The sequence below is a fragment of the Phocoena sinus genome, chromosome 1 (genome assembly GCF_008692025.1).
Source record: "Phocoena sinus isolate mPhoSin1 chromosome 1, mPhoSin1.pri, whole genome shotgun sequence".
In the NCBI taxonomy this organism is placed as follows: Eukaryota; Metazoa; Chordata; class Mammalia; order Artiodactyla; family Phocoenidae; genus Phocoena; species Phocoena sinus.
In genome coordinates, this window is record NC_045763.1 from 138,709,034 (window position 1) to 138,728,803 (window position 19,770).

Below are 19,770 nucleotides of genomic sequence, written 5' to 3' on the forward strand. Positions count from 1 at the left end.
AAGTAATCATTTTTACTTTTGGCCTTTATCCTCTCAGACTTCATGTACATATACTGTATGTACACCATCCTAACTTGTCCCCTTTATGTAACAGCACACCTGCTATTAAAGCAACAATAATTTTCTAATGACTTCATAATTTTCCATTTTATGCATAAACGTTTATTTTATTCTTAAATGATGGAGATACTTTAAGATTGTTTCTAATATTTTGATATTTATGTATGCTGGGATGAATATACTTGTACATACATTTTATACTCTCATTGGATTATTTCATTGGAATAAATTCCTAGACCTGAAATTGTTGGGTCAAAGGGTATGCATATTTTAAGTTTTATGCATTTTGCCATACTCCCCTCAGGAAGAATCATACTGATTTCCAGTTGGATCAGTTATGAATAAAAGAAGCACTTCTCTTTTTAATATGTATTTTAAATGTTTATTTTGAAGTTAGGGCTGTTGAAATTGGAAGGCGACAAGTTAGAGAAGCATACAAAACATGGAAAGGAGATTGTAGGGTCATTTGTTTCTTTGCTGTTTGAATAGTCGTCTTGATATTGATGTTTTCTACTTTTACTCAAGGAAATTTGGCCAGTAGGGCTTCTGAAGATGGTTGTTTTAGCACTTCTTATGTTAATTTGTAACAGCCTCTGTCATGGATGTCTTGGGAGGTGAGGACTGTACCCATATTCACTTTAAAAGGCTGGAAACTACAAAGGTGATTGACCTGAAAGTAGCCTCAAGCTGGTAAAAGCAATCCTTGAGTATCCAGTAGCATAGAAATAAACCTCAGAAGAGTCCAATATCCTAATTGAGTTGAAGTTTTTCTAGAAGCCAGCTATTTAGTGGAAATGTTGAAAACTATAGGAAAGACGAAAGGAGAGAAAAGCGATAATAGTGTTGAGCATTTACCTATTCTTTGTAGAATGCAAAGAACTTCTTGAAAATGCCCAAAAAACTTTGTATTTTATACCTTCAGTGGAATATCATCTTCACATTCCCTGACATAAGTATATAGCAGAATGCTTCTCTTTATGGACAAATGCATCACTCAGTCCTTCATGTAACACTTTTATTCAGAGTTAGTGAGGTGCAGAGAACTGGTTGGCAATGGTCATTAAAAGCTAGCATTGTTCAGCAAAACAAGGCACATAAACCAGAAAATATAAGCTCAGGAAAATGTACGGTATGTTCGAGATGGCATCTTTTAATCCTTTACCTTGCTGAACAGGATAAATATGAACTAGGTGATTGTACACTTCACCTGTATGTGTTACTAGCCACATACCATAAGGGACTCTTGTGTTAGGGGATATAGAAATTAATATATCGTGTTTTATATTAATTCAAAGGATGTTGAGGGCTTCCCTGGTGGCGCAGTGGTTGAGAGCCCACCTGCCGATGCAGGGGACACGGGTTCGTGCCCCGGTCCGGGAAGATCCCACATGCCGCGGAGCAGCTGGGCCCGCGAGCCATGGCCGCTAAGCCTGCGCGTCCGGAGCCTGTGTTCCACAGCGGGAGAGGCCACAACAGTGAGAGGCCCGCGTACCGCCAAAAAAAAAAAAAAAGGATGTTGATAGCTCTAGTGAAGCTACTGGTTTTTTGGTTTGGGGGTTTTTTTGGTTTGGTTGGTTTTTGTTTTTTAAGATTGTATTAGCCTCTGATTTCCTAAATGGTCATGTCATATAGCCTGGGGTATAATCACATAGGTACTTAACTAAATATGGAACTCGGAAAAAACTTTCTCAGTCTAGGAACTAAAATACAGTCTATCATCAGGAACTTTTTGACAAAGTCAAATACAAGGCAACCTGGAAGCATTTAGTCTAAATCTGCATGTACCTCCATAGCTATACATTCAGGATATCATAATAGCCATGGTATCCACCAAGTAAATGCTGTTTTGTGTATTTAGAAGACAGGGGACACTTTGGAAGTTTTCATAAAAGTTAAGGTCGAGCACTTAAAATTTTAACCCATAATTGTCCTTAGGGTTCAGCATATTTATTGCTAACAGCATGTATATCGCTGGAAAAGGTAATATACTCAGTTTTCCCAGCTACATAAGCTCATCAAAACGAGGAGTGATTTCATTGAGGTGTTTTTTTTTTTTATCTCTAGCACCTTTTGTGGCACGTGATATCAATACAGATAAGCTATGACTGCTTTATGAGTTAATAAGTGAATGAATCGTAGATATGGCAAAGGAGGTTGTTCACCTTCCTAATAACCCGTACATCTCAGTTAAATAGTTCTTTAAACACAGTGCAGTGTGCCTGCACTGTGGTAGGAAGTTATAAGAACAAGCTCTCCATGTGTGATCTGTCTGCTTCCCTACTGGAAAATCACTTGATACCATTTAAGAGTTAGGGCCAATGGTGAAGAAATTTTATTTTCTATAAAACCTTGGAATCACTTTATATACAAAATGAAAAACAGCATTTTTTAACTGTCTACAATAGAATTAAGTGGTATTTTTGTTTTTTTAATAAACTTTGGAGCTTCCTAAATGTTATCACTACTATTATTGTTTCTGTTGATTACTGAGCTGGCAGTGGGTCAGATTTACGACAGTGATTTAATAACCCTAATAAACAAGTGTAACTAATTTTGTATCTTTTAAATCACTTTTTTTTTTTGTCTTGTCTCAGCCCAGGAGAATCAGTGCAGTTTCTGTGGCAGAGCGAGTTGCATATGAGAGAGGAGAAGAGCCTGGAAAAAGTTGTGGCTATAGTGTTCGATTTGAGTCTATACTTCCCCGCCCTCATGCCAGTATAATGTTTTGTACTGTGGGTCAGTAATCTGTTTTATTTTGGCCTTTCACTTGGGGTTTACATTGTGTTTGTGAAGAAAACTTGATAATAGCACAGAATGACTGGAAATAATAAATCAAGAACCCAGTTTCAGAATTCTTGTTTAAATAGAACTTTTGGCAATTTCTTTCTTCATGGAGGGTGTTATGTACCTGCTGGCTGTTGTAGTGCAGAGCAAATGAAATCAGCTTACGTTGCTGGAACTGTTAAATATGTTTTCATTAGACAAATGTGTTACAGACTACATGATCACTTCTTTAATAATTTAAATATACCAATGATTATTTATTTCCTAAAACGCTGGGGTTATAGTAGTTGAAGCATAGTTGATTGTCTAGAAATTGGTTTCTTTGCACTTTTCCTTACCTCCCTACTTTAAACATAGAAACTCATCTCCAGTGTTTACTCTGATTTTCTTTTCAAGGTGTACTCCTGAGAAAATTAGAAGCAGGCATTCGAGGAATCAGTCATGTAATTGTAGATGAAATACATGAAAGAGACATAAATGTAAGTAACTTGAGAGTGATGGTAAGGTACCAGCGCTAAAATTCTGAATAAAGAGAAATGAAGTAGAATGTCTTTATTTTATTTCCATTTTCCCATAGCTTACAACTTCTATCAAAATTATGAACGTCAGTCACTAAGATATTGGACACCTTTTTTAGCAAAGCCATTAAACCCTTTTTTTCCCTTCGTTAAAGCACAGAGTTCTAAAAGTAAAGACCTCTTCTTATTGTAAAGTAAGTATTATTGCAGTGATCATTAAGTTAGCATAATTCAGCAACTGAACTAATGATTTATCACTGAATAGCTGATGGAATTTTAATAATGTTTTTCTTTGAATTGAAAATTTTTCTGTGATAAACTTTACATAGTTTTCCCCCCGCCGCCTGGCTTGTGGGATCTTAGTTCCCTGACCGGGAATCAAACCCGGGCCCATGGCAGTGAAAGCCCCGAGTCCAAACCACTGTACAGCCAGGGAATTTCCACAATTTTAAATTTAATATAGTTAATGGTGTGTTTTCGGATGTTTGCAGCTTTAGTCTTTTCCAACATTAATGATAATCATGCTAGAAATAAGAGAAAACTAGAATTTTTTTCACACCCTATCCTCTTTTGGTCCTTGGCAAAACTTGTATAGAATTAACTTACTATACAATTGTATAATTCAGAGATTGATACCATAAATCAGTGACTTGTTTTTATGGCACTGTTTTACATATCCACACAAAGGTATTAGTGGGTGGACAGTATGTCATTCAAACTGTTTCCAAGCTACTGTTACTTAAAACATTCATTGGAGCTCATCCTCTTTAGAAAATAATTCCATAGCCGTTGTTGTTCATCATACTTAGTTTTAGCAAAATTTTGATCTTTATGGTTGAGCTAAAGCAAGTAAGAAAGTTTGCATGGTCTTTCAGATGACCTTTTTAAATCAAATCTGTTCTGTAGGATAAAATTTTTGCTGCTTTTGTCATTCAGAATCTTTTGAAAACTAATGTTTCCCCCCCCCCAACTAACTTAATCTTAATAAATGTTTCAGTATTTTCTTTACTAGCATGGTAACATACCAATGTTCTTAGAGTTTAAATTATTCCAGGTCACACTAGAAACATCATGGATCATCATTACTATTTCCCCCCAAAATAAGTGGCTTTGGTCAACTTTTCTTGAAAGATTGTCTGTTTATATTAATGTATTATTCACAGTAAAAATGGAAAAACACCTTGGCAGAAACTTGTTCTTTTTCAGATGAACCTTATCTAAACATCACTTTACGGGGAAAACCCAAGAGAACTTAAAAGACCAATTATTAGAAATAATAGGGGACTTCCCTGGCGGTCCAGTGGTTGGGACTCTGCACTTCCACTGCAGGGGGCACGGGTTCAATCCCTGGTCGGGCAATAAGGATCCCACATGCCGCACAGCCATAAAAAAGAGAAACACTTAGCAATATGGCTGGGAGAAAAAGTTAATATACAAAAGTCTGTTGCATTGTGTACATTACAAACAGATAGAAAACAAAGATACCACTGCGCTAGTCAGAATGTCAAACACCTAAGACTAAGTCCAACAAAAAGATATGCAGAACCTATACAGGAAAAATAAAACTTCATTACAAGACATTAGAAAAGGCCAGATTGTGTTCACGACCAATATAATATAGATGTCAGTTTGCCTGAAGTTGATCCACATCTGAATGCAATTCTAATCCATTCCCAGTAGGTTTTGTTAATAGGCTGATTATAAATACCTATAGGGAAGATTTATGGCCAAAAATAACAAGGACTCCTGTAGAAGAGCAGAATGAAGGGTCTTGCTTTACAGATCTCAGGACTTAATTTGAACCTATAATAATTAGACAGTATAGTAGATGAGATGACAGTTTGACCAACAACAATACAGAGTGTAGAAACAGATTGTGTGTCGCATGCAGCTTCGGTATAATAGAGTGAGTGATACATGGCATGTCAGACCAGTGGAAAGGGAATGGACTGTTCAGTAAATGGAGCTGATAACAGTTGGTCATCCATAAGGAAATACTTGAACTTGGATCCTTACCTTATAACCAGATACAGAAATCAGCTCCAGATAAGGACTTAAATGCCAAAGCAGTTTTAAAACTCTTGAGTAGAATATATAAGTAGACATCTAGACAGCACTATCCAGTAGAAATATAATGTGGCCTACACATGCAGTTTTTAATTTTCTAGCATCATATTTTAAAAGGTGAAAAAACAGGTAAAATTAACTCAGTATATCTAAAATATTTTCATCATGTAGTCAATATAAAAAATATATTGCCTTTTTTTGGCTGGTTTTTTTCATATTAAGTCTTCAAAATCTGTCTGTGTATTTTACGCTTAGAACACATCTCAGTTTAGACCAGGCACATTTTATGTGCTCAGTAGCCACAACTATATTGGGCAACATAGTTCTATACCTTCTGGAAGAATTTCTTAGAACATGAAATGCATTAACCATGAAACAAAAGACTGAGGTATTCATCTATATTAAGATTAAGATCGTGTATTCATTCAAAAGATACTTTAAGGAAAACCACAAGCTAGAAGATTCCAATATAGCCAACAAAGGATTAGTATAGAAAATACAAACACCTACAAATCAGTAAGCAAAGTACAGATGACTCAGTAGAAAAACAGGGAAATAGGCATTTTACAAAGAGGAATGATATTTGGCTAGTACATATGATGGGGTGTTCAGTCTCATTGGCGAATAGGAAAGTGCACACCAAGACCATAATAAGGTACATCTACTTTATATCCATTTGGTTAATAAAATTTTAAGTGATGATGCCAAGTATTGGAGAATATAAATATCAGCAGCATCTCTTATCCATTGCTCATAGTGGTTTATGAACTGGTGGAATGCCTTAGGAAAACAGTTGAGCATTATCTGCAAAAGTTCAACATTGACACATCCTATGAGTGCAGTTCCATACCTACACTTACCCACAGAAACTTGGCGTATGTACCGTAGGGGACATGAACTAGGATGTTCAGAGTAGCAAATGTTTGTAAGAGTAAAATCCCGGAAACAACCCACATACTTGCAGTAGTTAGCACCAGAAATCTACTGGTGAATTAATGGGTACATACACACATTGGGATATTTAAATAGTCATCAGAAAGAATAACTCTGGTGATTCACACGTGGGTGAGTCTTAGCAGTGCTATAGGATGTGAAAAAGGAAATCCCCAAAGATTACATAAAATATCATACCTTCTCATAAAGTTAAGAATAAGGTAAATCAGGGCTTTCCTGGTGGCGCAGTGGTTGGGGGTCTGCCTGCCGATGCAGGGGACGTGGGTTTGTGCCCCGGTCCGGGAAGATGCCGCGGAACCTGCGCATCCGGAGCCTGTGCTCCGCAACGGGAGAGGCCACAACAGTGAGAGGCCTGTGTACCGCAAAAAAAAAAAAAAAAAAAAAAAAATAGAATAGGTAAATCTTAAAATATATGTATGCATGCATATATATGTATGTATGTCTCGTTAGATATGCATATAGATCAGAGAAAAGGTATATGAAAAGGACTAAAAAGATTCAGGATGGTGGATTTCTCTATTTGGGGAGACAGAGTGATGGACTTGAAGACCCCATAGCTGGAGAAAGGTTTTATCAGAGTTCTAGCTTTCATGTTGTTGTTTGGTGGGTTGATGGAAACTTTACATTATTAAATAATAAATGTCTCGACCATTTTGTTTGAATGGACTAAATATAGCCTTTTCAGCATTTGTAAGATTCACTTTACAGGTGATTGGAAAACTGATTTTTGGCCCATCATGGCTTTCCCCTTTTCTCTAGTAGTTTGTGCAACTGAAAATATAAATTTCATTGAAAATTTCCTCTCGTTAATGTTTTTTTTTTCTCTTCCCTTCCCTTCCCCTACCCTAGTAGCGCTCATTTCTAATTCCCACGAGTAGGCTACAACTGTTCTTAAAAATACTGTTACCGTATCCCACTGTAATCCTTCATCTTACTTCTACAAGCCGCCCAAGAAACTGAATTTCACTGATATCTTGTGGCTTATTAACACAAGAAATCTTTTAGCTGTACCTTGTGAGCAAGGAGTTTTCAATGCATTTATTTTTCCATTTGTGTTTGTGTTTTAATAGACTGACTTCCTTTTGGTAGTGTTGCGTGATGTCGTTCAGGCATATCCTGAAGTTCGCATTGTTCTCATGTCTGCTACTATTGATACGAGCATGTTCTGTGAATATTTCTTCAGTTGCCCAATCATTGAAGTTTATGGGAGGACTTACCCAGTTCAAGGTAAATATTGTGGGAGTGGGATGGGAGGGTGAACATTTTTTGTAGTGTGTGGATTTTCTTAATCCTAGAGATTGGAGTAATAGTTTAAAGGATATTTAAAATAAAATCCAAATCAGGGTATCAGATGCATCATAGCGTTCTTGGGGTTTTAGTCAAGCAGTAGTGAGTTTCATTTACAACTTGAGGAGTTTGCATATCCAGTGAATTTCCTGTCCTTACAGCTAAAGTTAACTTGTAAGATTTTATAGTCAAGTGTAAATTAATATGCCTATAGATGTTCATGGGAAATAACTGTTAAAAGTTTAAGCAGCCGGGGTCAAATTAACTAGAGAATCAATCTTTCCTAGAGCCAGAGCAGGCAGATTTTGAAGTGAGATTAAGATGAGAGTTTCAAGGTCAAATATTTCTGATTGCTAAGAGTTTATTTAGAAGATTTTGTCATCACCATTTTCTAGAATAGTCATCTAGTAGCTTGGTTTTAAAAATTAATTACAGCACAGTTTAATTGAGGGCATGAAAATAAGCTAAAAATTTTTCAGTGTACATATGAAACGATGAATGTCTACGTCAGGATGCTAACTTGAAATTCAGAAGGTGAGGGTAGCTCTGAAATAAAAGTCAGTGCGCTCATATCTCACGAGGGTTAATAATGGTTAATAATGCTGCAGCTGCTTTGCATGCGTACTGGCGTTGAAAAAATAATTAAATGGATGACAGATGGTGGGAACCAGGTTTACTGCTGGAGTGGGAGGTTACAGCTAAGTATGAGGGAAGGCTTGAGTGAACCCTGTGGTACTGGATTACAATTGGAGACATTAGTGAGAACACGTGTTTAGATAGAAATGGATAGATACAAAACTAAATATACATGTGTGTGGATCCATGGATTAGCATACATATTTTCTAGCTCTGTCTGCTGAGCAGGCCTAGAAGTAATGATATCCCAGTAGCAAGGATCATGCCCAACACCCAGATCATGTTTCCAATACCACTCTCCAGTTAAAGGAACCAGATGCCCTTGAAGAAATGACTGATTCTGAAGCTGAGGCAGGGAATATACAAGATGAGCCTGAAACATCTTATAGTGACAGAAAGTAAGGAAGTGCTTTAAAAAAATAAAAAAACAGTGAAGGGGACAAAGGGACATAGGAGTCAACGTGAAAGCTCTCAGTGCCCAAAAATGGAATAGTTGGAACAAAAAAGTAGAAAACGTAGTATTGGATTATAACCTAAAGTATAGAATAGATACCTATGAATTTATATGGGGGTTGAATAAATAAGTGGGTAATAAAGACAAAGCTGTCATGTGGAAGAACTAGAAAAAAATTACGTAGATGCTCTCTCTTACCTCAGCAAAGTGATGCGTAACTCCTTCAGTGTGTGCTGTGCTTAATGACTTGCTTCCAAAGAGTAGAGTATGGAAAGGGGGAAACGAGTCACTCAACGATGGAGTTAACTTGGCAAACACTACCTCAGGTTGATCAAGTTTAACATCATCATTGATGAGTCATGTTGATAGTATGTACCTTTGATACAATGAGATGAGAATGGTACTTTGGGGCTCTAAGGGTATAGAGGGGAAGTGTTTAGATTATGAGATACTTCTGAAACACTTCTGGAACACTTCAAAGAACCTCAGGAGCATAATTGATCAGTAGATGTTCCAACCTTCGTATTAAAATCCTTTTTTAAGAGTAATAACTAAAAGGAACCCATTTTTACCTGTACATCCTGATAGAGGAAGGATGGACTATGGTATATTATTGTATTGATAGTAATTTCTCTCTATATATAACACCCACACTGTGGGAGTATACAACATAGAGCATGCATTCCATGAGTGTTTGATTGAATATTGTGTATAGCGGATACCCTGACTGGCTTTGTGGGAACATGTGTAAGAGATACCTCACCCTCCTCCAAGGTCCCAAGAGATGGAAACACTGAGTTTGATTGGAAAAAGAGTTTATTGACACTGAAGTTTCTTGGCAGTTGTGAAGAATCAGATGGAAGGGTATGAAGTAGTTTTGAATTATGAATTAGAAAATGAGTTTTAAAGACTGCTCCGTTCTGCAAGTTGATAGTACTTACCTGACTGCATTGTCCTGCCAGAATATTTTCTGGAAGACTGTATTCAGATGACCCACTTCATTCCTCCACCAAAGGACAAGAAGAAGAAGGATAAGGATGATGATAGTGGTGAAGATGATGATGTAAGTGAATTTCATGAAGAATTTTCATTGTGGGCAAAAGTGTTATTGCAGGGAATGATTTTAGTAAAAACATGGAATGAGTTAGCATTACAAAGAACTTCTAAAAATTGACTGTAATGTCTATCTTTGAATTAATTGGTATATTTCACTCCAAAGAATTCCATGTTCAGTGAAAAGCGCTTTTCATACCATGAGTTAAATCATCTCTGGCATAAAGGTTAAAAAAAGAGAAAGGAGTAAGATATTTAATAACTCCCATTTTGTAAGGCGTTGCTGCTCAGAGTGTTTTCCATGAGCCACAGCACCTGGGAAACTGGAAGAGAGGTGGAATCTTGTGCCCCACCCCAGATCTCCTAAATCAGAATCCACACTTTAACAAAACCTTCAGGTGACCCATATGTACAATAGTTTAAGCAACAGCAGCTACAGTCCTAGGTTACAGAGACTGTATGGTAATGACATTAGCAGATGGAGAGAGTATTAAAGTGGGGGATGATGAGGGATTTCCTAAGAAACAGGAAAGAAAAGTGACACTTATTTCGTAGTGCTTCAGAGTTGGACCAGTGATATTTAAAAATGCATCTTGAATCTGGAAACATGAACAGAATGAATGCTACAAGGCAGCCAGCAATGCAGAATATGATAAACATAACCTAGGATTGGGTATTTTTAATCAGATTTGAGGATATAAATGAATTATATTATGAATTATATCCTCAAATCCGATGAATTAAAAAGTTTCTTGGGGGGGGAAATCAATTGTAACAACTTCATTTCCCGTTACTGAAGGTTTGGTTTATCACTGGTTCTCAGGCAGACTTTTTGGAAAATACAGACCACATTATTTCAGATGTAGATGAGGTGATCAAATACCCTGTCTGCCGGTATGAGTGAGCCTGGGAATTACACAGGAAGACATTGTGTATATATAATTACATGATAATTGATCTAAAGAGAGGATCATAGGAGCAGTTTATTAATCAGTAAGGAAAATATTTTTGAAAAACCAAGAGTTTATAGTCATAAGATAGAAATAAGCTTGGTAGAAGGAGCCATTAGAATTTTTAGAGTCAAATTTAAGAGTTTGTGCTTGAATTTTAGTCATGTCCTATGGGAAGTATTGGTCAGTAGAAAAATTCAGTATGTCAACGTGCAGTAGTTTTTGAAAATTAAATTTCTTCTATATGCCAGATAAGACTAATCAGCTAGAATCAATAAGGACATTAGGTGTCATGTGAACATTAAGGAGACTTAACTCATGAACTGTACTGATGGAGACAGTCCAAAATATGTCTCCCTGTTTTTTGCAGGCAAATTGCAACCTGATCTGTGGTGATGAATATGGTCCAGAAACAAAGATGAGCATGGCTCAACTGAATGAGAAAGAAACTCCTTTTGAACTCATCGAGGCTCTACTTAAGTACATCGAGACCCTCAATGTTCCTGGAGCTGTGTTGGTTTTTCTGCCTGGCTGGAATTTGATTTATACTATGCAGAAGCATTTGGAAATGAATCCACATTTTGGTATGAGTCTTCTTTGAATTCTCAACTATTTGAGTGAAAAATGAATGATTTTGCTTGCACCCTAGCCAATATGTAAAAATAAAATTTAGTGTTGTATCAATTTTTGATTAAAAACATGCATAATGTAGAAGTTTTAAACTCGGCTCCTATTTTTAGACCTTAACTTTTCCATATTTTTATAGGAAGCCATAGGTATCAGATTCTACCTCTGCATTCTCAGATTCCTCGAGAGGAACAGCGCAAAGTATTTGATCCAGTACCAGGTGGAGTGACCAAGGTAAGTAGTAAACATTACAGTTACGGGGTTGGAAGTAACGTAGATATTAGACAACTATTACAGACCTTCAAAGAACTATCCAAAAAAATTGTAATCCATCTGAATTGAGGAAGAAAAAAGGGGTCCTTTCTCCATGAGCTTAGTAGGTTTTTCAATTATCCAGTCAATGAATGAGTGATTTATTTGAAGATTTCTGTAATTCTGTTGTCATTTGTTACATAAGCAGACCATTCCTTTTAAGTACATAATAGGAAAATATTTTCTTAAGTGTAATTTTTCTTAATACCATTTCTTTCTTCACAGGTTATTTTGTCCACAAATATTGCTGAGACAAGCATTACCATAAATGATGTTGTTTATGTCATTGACTCCTGCAAGTAAGTTCCCAAGGAACCCATTGCCTTGAATACAGTAAATCTTTACAATACTCCATGTAGTGTCTAGAATCAGTTAACAGAATCAAAAACACCTATTTTTAAAACTCTTGTGTTCTCTTACCATCAGAATTACTGTGCTGCATCTGTGTGTACTGAGTTATAGTGTAATTAATGATTCTTGGTGTTGATCATCATATCAGTTATGGTAGAAAGTGACGAAGCTTAACACTAACTTCTGACTGCTTCCCACTTATTCTTGTCTGCTGGTGTTTTGCTCATTTCCCATTGGGTGTTTCCATTGACCACTGCCACACAGTGGCATGCTCTTTGGTGTATAAAGATGTCCAATATTTAGCTCATGACAAGTGACCTATTTGTAGGACACTACTTAAGAATTAAGACTTCATATTTGGTATGAGATACCCTGGGAAATACACAGGGAGGCATTGTGTATAGGTAAAGTAATTACATGCTAATTGATAAACAGAGAGGACAAAAACGTCGAAACATTGTTCTGTCTAGCCAGTTTGTGCCTCATGTCTTCTCTCTATAGCCCCTAAGCCTTTCCTGGCAATTGAAGAAGATTTGCCAGTGCCCACTTTAGGGAATGGTGAATAGCATGCCCCTCTTTTGTGCCAATCCCAGTCATTTAGTGCCAGCTGTCTATGTGCAACATTGACAAATTCTGAGGTTGCTTAGGGGTTCAAGAGGACCGTGCCAACACCACTTGGTGAGGTCATCAGAAGTGCTACATGTTCCAGTTTAGCACATAGCCTTTAGATCATAGATTGCCTAAAAGTTAAACTAAACTTCGGAATAGAGTTGGCTTTGGATAATTATCACTCACTTAACCTGCACGTGCCAGATCCTGTTTAAGTGCTATATGTTCATTAATTCACATAATGTTCATAAATAAAAACACTGCAAGGTAGGTGGTAGTATTATACTCATTTTCAGATGAGGCACAGAAAGATTAGTAACTTGGCCGAGATCATCCAGCTGGTAAGTGGCACATGTATATTGTATTGCCTCCTAGCAGGTTGGCAGCCTGAAAGAGTGCAGTCAAATTCTTAGCGGTGCTGTTCACAGACAGACATCGCCAGTAGGCATGACTGGAAAGCGTCTGCCACTTAGTGGAAATGTAATAGTTATGTATTGATAGTACACGTGAGTTTTAGAATTAACTGCTCTTTCCTATTTAGGCAAAAAGTGAAGCTGTTCACTGCTCACAACAATATGACCAATTATGCTACAGTTTGGGCATCCAAAACAAACCTCGAGCAGCGGAAAGGACGAGCTGGCCGCGTACGGCCTGGCTTCTGCTTTCACCTCTGTAGCCGAGCTCGTTTTGAGAGGTAAGACCAATTCTTGAGTAAAGAATGAAGTTGGTTTTGGGGGGGGGGGGGGGTTTTTTTTTAGCCTTTTACACACACACCCCTCCCCACACCTCTCTGCCCTTACATAAACTTAATGAACTCAGAACATAAGTGCTTCCAGTTAATTGGAGGAAACTTAGCTTAGGTAGTGAGATTGTGGTAAGGATGAAATCAGAAATTATCAATGGTGGCATGTTTGATACCAATTTACTATTTACTAATAACCTTTTAAAAGCATAACATGTTTTCCACACCACACATCTTTATCACTTTGGGATTACTGATATTTATGGAATGGTTAACTTTTCTGAAAAATAACTTTAACAATACTCTTGTATTTATAGACACCCTCCCCTACCCCCCCATTAGCACATCACCTCTGTCATATGATCCTCCTTATGTACCTGAGAAACAGAGGGCATTATTTAGGTAAGGAAGCCAAAGCTTAAGAAGCTTAGCTGACTTCTCCAGGACTGAAATCCAAGTCTGTTAATACCTTGTCCGTTTCCGTTTATACCACACATCCTTTTGGAGAATGTTTGTGGATGAGACCAATTGGTTTAAAAAATACTTCTCTGGGGTGTCAGCTCACCGTCTTCTCAGTTTGCTAGCTTTCCAAATAAAGTCGTTATTCCTTGCCTCCCACCTCACCCCCCAATTTAAAAAATAAAAAAATAACTTCTCTCTCTGAATTATAGGCTTAAGTTATGTATTTAGTTGTATGTTTCTGGAAATCAGTGTGGTATACATTAGCTTTAACCAGTTGATAATAAAGGTAGAGTTAGGAGGTGTGTTTGTGTGTACCACAATGAAGAATTGTGGGACGGACTAATTTAGGTGACCAGATGTATACAGCACACTGAAGAAAGGTCAAAGCTTTGATTTGCTTTTATACTGGTAACATATGGCTCCCTAGTAATTACAAATGTTAGTTTATTTGAGCATCAGAAGTTGATGCAGGAGACTGGCTGCAACATTTGGAAGACATTTAGTTCTTTTTAAAGGTTGGCTTGTCCCTTGACCTGAATAAACAAGTACTATACTCTCATATTAGAGTAAAACCAGCTCCTAATTAGTTAACAGCATGAATAGATCTGTAAGGGATTTTTGTTCTTTTCTCTGTAGGATGAGGAATAGATATGCTATATATGCATCTATGTAAACCTGATTAAAGCTGATCTGGGTCTTACCAGCAATGTTGGAATTCACCTCTAAATGGTTCCTATGAATCTTCATTATAAATAGTTTATATAGAATAAGCCTGAATTGGAAACGTAGAGACTTGTATTTTATACTATTTGTGCCTAATGTATCACATAATCTTAAACACTTACACTCTTTAGGCCTTTGTTTCCCCATTCTACAAAATGAGATTAAGTTACTTAACCTTTCTGTGTCTCTTTCCTCAGTTGAAAAAGGAAGGTAATACAATACTAATCCCGTAGGATTTGTGAATTAAGTGAGTCAGTAATGGAAAATACTGAGAACAATACTTGGCACGTAGTAAACTCTCAGTAAATGTTAGCTATTGTTATTATTGTTAATATTGATTTATATTAATAGTTTTTATTCTTAAAAATTTAAAGGGTTAGATAATCTGTAAGATCCTTTCCAGTGGCACTAAATTTATACAGACCAGGAAGTAGGGGAAGAGGTAGCAGGGAGATATTAAAATTAGCCTGCATCTCCCACAGAAGGTCTTGCTACCATTTTTTTTTTTTTTCTTTTTTTTGCGGTACGCGGGCCTTTCACTGCTGTGGCCTCTCCCGTTGCGGAGCACAGGCCCCGGACGCGCAGGCTCAGCGGCCACGGCTTACAGGCCCAGCCGCTCCGCGGCATGTGGGATCTTCCCGGACCGGGGCGCGAACCCGTGTCCCCTGCATCGGCAGGCGGACTCTCAACCACTGTGCCACCAGGGAAGCCCCTTGCTACCATTTTTAAGCCATGTTTGTCAGCAGCCAGACCTGAAGAAGCCATGGGTGGGGGTAATAACATTAGAGATTTGGGATAATTTTTCATCCTCCTTCACTCAGCTGAAAATGCCTTCAAGCTATAAGGGTGAAGTCGTAAGCCACTACTCAACCACTTAAGAGGGTCTTGTCCAGAGAGTCTTTGTAGTAAATATAAAACGTTCTTTTGTAATTGTAAAATGATGAGGGAAGGGCAGCTCTATATATTCCTGATTATCTCTCTGCGAAGTTTTTGTTAAATAAACGTTTGTGTACACAAGTGAAGATGGTTATTTTATGCTTATTTTCTCTTAGACTCGAAACCCACATGACCCCGGAGATGTTCCGAACACCATTGCATGAAATTGCTTTGAGCATAAAACTTCTGCGTCTGGGAGGAATTGGCCAGTTCCTGGCCAAGGCAATTGAACCTCCGCCTTTGGATGCTGTGATTGAAGCAGAGCACACACTTAGAGGTACCTACAAATACAGACCTGCCTAACATGCTAACTATACCATCTGTCTTGTCCTGGCAAGTAACACTTAACAAATGAGTCAAGAAGAGGATATAGTCCACAGGGCTGTGATAACAAGACTTCCGGTGTTGCTTAATGTACTTAGTGTGGTCAGTATATAAAATGAGCAGCATAAGGTAAGAAAAGGATGATGTGAGTCTTATTTGGGGGAAGAAATGGAGAAAAGGCACGCGTTATCTCTTAACCAGTGGTTAATGATCAGAACGTGAATTATTCATGATACCCACAGTGTTTTATGTACATTTCATAGACCATCTATTTATATTTTCTTATCACACTTACAGAAGCAATGTAGTATAGTGGAAAAAAATAAGGACGTTGGAGTCCAGGGGGATCTGAATTTGAATTTTGAATCTCGTGCTCACCTGCTGTGTGAACTTCAGACTTTTATTCTCCAGATTTCATTTCTTTCTAGAAATTATCAACAGATGCTATCAGACTTGTTAGAGCATATAGCTGTTTATGCTGCTATTACAGTTATTACTGTATTTATAGACTTCTCATGGACGGTACTCAGCTTTACAGCCTACAGGGCCTAATTCTAGTACCTTCTTCTTGTTAGGTGCTCTAGAATTTGGTTTTGTTCTGTTTCTGAGTGAAGAGAATTGTTGGCTATGAGCATGGTGCTGGCAGTTGGCTTGACAGTTGAGGAAAACTTAAGTGCAGTATCTGAACCTTAATCTATAAACAGATGTTTCATCTTTGCCTAGGTTAAAGGGGTGTTCATTACTGTTTCTGCTCACAAAGAAATATCTCCCCACAGAGCTTGATGCATTAGATACCAATGATGAGTTGACTCCTCTGGGACGAATCCTGGCTAAGCTCCCCATTGAGCCTCGTCTTGGCAAAATGATGATAATGGGGTGTATTTTCTAGTAAGTGCTTTGTTTTATTGCTGATAGTTAAATGGTAGAACAGTTTTAGAATTTTATCCCACTCCCAATAAAAACAGGATGGGCTCGAATAGAAGAAAAAACTAAATATTCTTCAGTAGAGAAGTGGCATACTTTAGATACTGAGAAAAGTGTGAAATGAGAAGAACAAACAGTCAATGGATGGACACCTGGGCCCAACTTTTTTGGGGAAAGAGCACAGATTTCTCAAAAGAGAAGTGCAGTTAAGTAGGTTAAGTAGTTTTCCTTCAAAGAGAAAGATTAGGAAAACAGGTATATGTTATTAGAAGGTTTTGAAGATTAAGAAATTTTGTAAGATGAGGGAGAATGGGAGAGGAAAAATATAATACTTGGTCAGTTTATGGTAAATATGCTTCCGTTAATATCAGAACTCATTATTTTTTCCCCTTTTTGCAGCTGTTAAGAGAGCAGCTGTAAAATTCTTTTTGCTCAGCCAGTTTCAGTGCTATTAAAGCAATATCATAGCTGATAAAGACTGACCCACAGTTGACAGTACTGCCCAAGTTGCTGGAACAAGAATGTGATCTAGACTGAATTTTCCTGTCTGTTTCAGTGTGGGAGATGCTGTTTGTACCATCTCTGCTGCCACCTGCTTTCCGGAGCCTTTCATCAGTGAAGGAAAGCGACTGGGTTATATCCATCGAAATTTTGCTGGAAACAGATTTTCTGATCATGTGGCCCTTTTATCAGTATTCCAAGCTTGGGATGATGCTAGGTATGGGCTTGAAAGAGGAGAATTACAAGATTTAGGTGAACTGTCTCTAGTTTTGTAATCTGTATCTAATTCTTTAGGCTTTGGGAATGACTCTTAACAACCTGTTTGTTTTAGAATGGGTGGAGAAGAAGCAGAGATACGTTTTTGTGAGCACAAAAGACTAAATATGGCTACACTTAGAATGACCTGGGAAGCCAAAGTTCAGCTCAAAGAGATTCTGATTAATTCTGGATTTCCAGAAGGTAAGAGTCTCACATTCTTAAGACACATCTGAAGTAACCTTAATGTAATACATGCACATTGACAGTGCAGTATATTTTAGCTTCAAACATTAGACCCTTTGCTTTTTCTATGTTCCTGGCTATTTCTTATTTCTTTGAACTCTGGTGATAATCAGTTTTTCATATTAATTCAGTCTTTTACAGGATGCAAAAGGTTATAATGTTCAAATTGTAATTTAGTACAGAGATGATTAATAGACCTTTTGAGAATTGTGCTACTTTGGGAGGACTTTTTGTGTTTACTAATTTTTATTGGAGTATAGTTGATTTACAGTGTTGTGTTAGTTTCTACTGTACAGCAGAGTGAATCAGTTGTACACATATCCACTCTTTTAGATGGGAGGATTTTTTAAATCCATCCACTTGTGAAGAACACAGGTCTAGCTTTTAGCACCTTTTGAATGAACAGTTTGTTGAAATACCTCAAGTAGTGGTTTGTGAGGTGATTTATTAATTTGCCCATCTGTTCAGTTTTAGATGTGAAGTAAACTCTACTGTGTTAAATTTTAATTGGCTTTAAATAAGGTTTTAGTGGACAATTACAGAGGACTTTGATACGTGATATAGGAATAGTAATCCAGCTGTTCATTTCTTGTGTGAATTTGAACTATTGTACTTTTCTCCAGTTAGATTGAGACAGAGTTACTTCCTGGAACACATAAACAGAAACAGCTGTTTAGTTGAGAGACAGAAGGTAGTTGGGCAGTATCTAGATAACTAAAGTAATTCTCTTCTGTTGTAAACTAAAATTTTTAATTTTTTTTAAAAATGTATTTATTTTGGCTGTTTTGCGTCTTCGTTGCTGCACGCAGGCTTTCTCTAGCTGTGGCGAGCGGGGGCTACTCTTCTTTGCGGTGCATGGGCTTCTCATTGCGGTGGCTTCTCTTGTTGCGGAGCACGGGCTCTAGGCGCGCGGACTTCAGTAGCTGTGGCTCGCAGGCTCTAGAGCGCAGGCTCAGTAGTTGTGACACACGGGCTTAGTTGCTCTGTGGCATGTGCGATCTTCCCGGATCAGGGCTCGAACCCGTGTCCCCTGCATTGGCAGGCGGATTTTTTTTTTTTTTTAATGGCTGTGTTGGGTCTTCGTTTCTGTGCGAGGGCTTTCTCTAGTTGCAGTGGGCGGCGGGGGCCACTCTTCACCGCGGTGCGCGGTCCTCTCACTGTTGTGGCCTCTCTTGTTGCGGAGCACAAGCTCCAGACGCGCAGGCTCAGTAGTTTTGTGGCTCACGGGCCTAGTTGCTCCGCGGCATGTGGGATCTTCCCAGACCAGGGCTCAAACCTGTGTCCCCTGCATTGGCAGGCAGATTCTCAACCACTGTGCCACCAGGGAAGCCCAAGCAGGCGGATTCTTAACCATTGTGCCACCAGGGATTTCCCAATTCGTAGCTTTTTAATCAAAATCAAAGGAAAAGAGAAAAACATTTTTGTGTGATAGACCCTTCACAACAGTCCTGAGATGCATATATTACTACCCCATTTTATAGATGAGGAAACTGACACAGAAGCTTAAGTTACATGTCCAGACTCAATTAGGAAGTTTATAAGACTAGGATTCAAGTTTTTTAGAACAAAGTATATCCGCTCTCTTACCATCGTACTTTCCATGTGCCTAAAGCATATTTTGGGTGAAGATGTCCACCACCTTCTAGTGGGTTCCTCTTAAGTTGTCACTCCATTTTCTGTAGAAGGAACAGCTTTTTAAAAACAGCATATGGAGCACTGTGGTCATATCAGTCTAGCTCTTATTCTGAGAGTAGATGGTTATTGGGGTTTTTTTTTAAATACTTACTCCAAGCTTATATTTTATTGAGTCTATAAGAGAATACAGACATTTTAATTTTCTTATTGTGGCTACTCAGCAGAATTTCTCCTTGCATTTAATCTGAGTGCAAGAGTTCTGAGAAGAGAGGAAGTTAGACAGGTTATTTGAAAAAGGAGGGTGGAGGAGGAGTTAATTCTTCTAATTGTCATCTAATTCTGGTAAATACATGCAATGTG

The 19,770-nt window shown here is 37.9% G+C and overlaps 1 protein-coding gene across 4 annotated transcripts in view; it reads left to right on the forward strand.

Moving 5' to 3' along the window:
* The window catches only part of DHX9 (DExH-box helicase 9), a 54,919-nt gene that overhangs the window by 31,890 nt on the left and 3,259 nt on the right, over positions 1-19,770 (forward strand). For all 4 annotated transcript variants that reach the window (XR_004350722.1, XM_032637409.1, XM_032637417.1 and 1 more), the window contains 12 exons: positions 2,655-2,796; positions 3,241-3,323; positions 7,454-7,610; positions 9,723-9,823; positions 11,134-11,347; positions 11,530-11,624; positions 11,928-12,001; positions 13,204-13,356; positions 15,642-15,802; positions 16,626-16,737; positions 17,330-17,491; positions 17,606-17,733. Coding sequence is in view for 3 of the 4 variants with exons in the window: in XM_032637409.1 (XP_032493300.1) it covers positions 2,655-2,796; positions 3,241-3,323; positions 7,454-7,610; positions 9,723-9,823; positions 11,134-11,347; positions 11,530-11,624; positions 11,928-12,001; positions 13,204-13,356; positions 15,642-15,802; positions 16,626-16,737; positions 17,330-17,491; positions 17,606-17,733 (1,582 nt within the window). In the remaining variant the exon portion in view is untranslated. The remainder of the gene's footprint in view (positions 1-2,654; positions 2,797-3,240; positions 3,324-7,453; positions 7,611-9,722; positions 9,824-11,133; positions 11,348-11,529; positions 11,625-11,927; positions 12,002-13,203; positions 13,357-15,641; positions 15,803-16,625; positions 16,738-17,329; positions 17,492-17,605; positions 17,734-19,770) is intronic.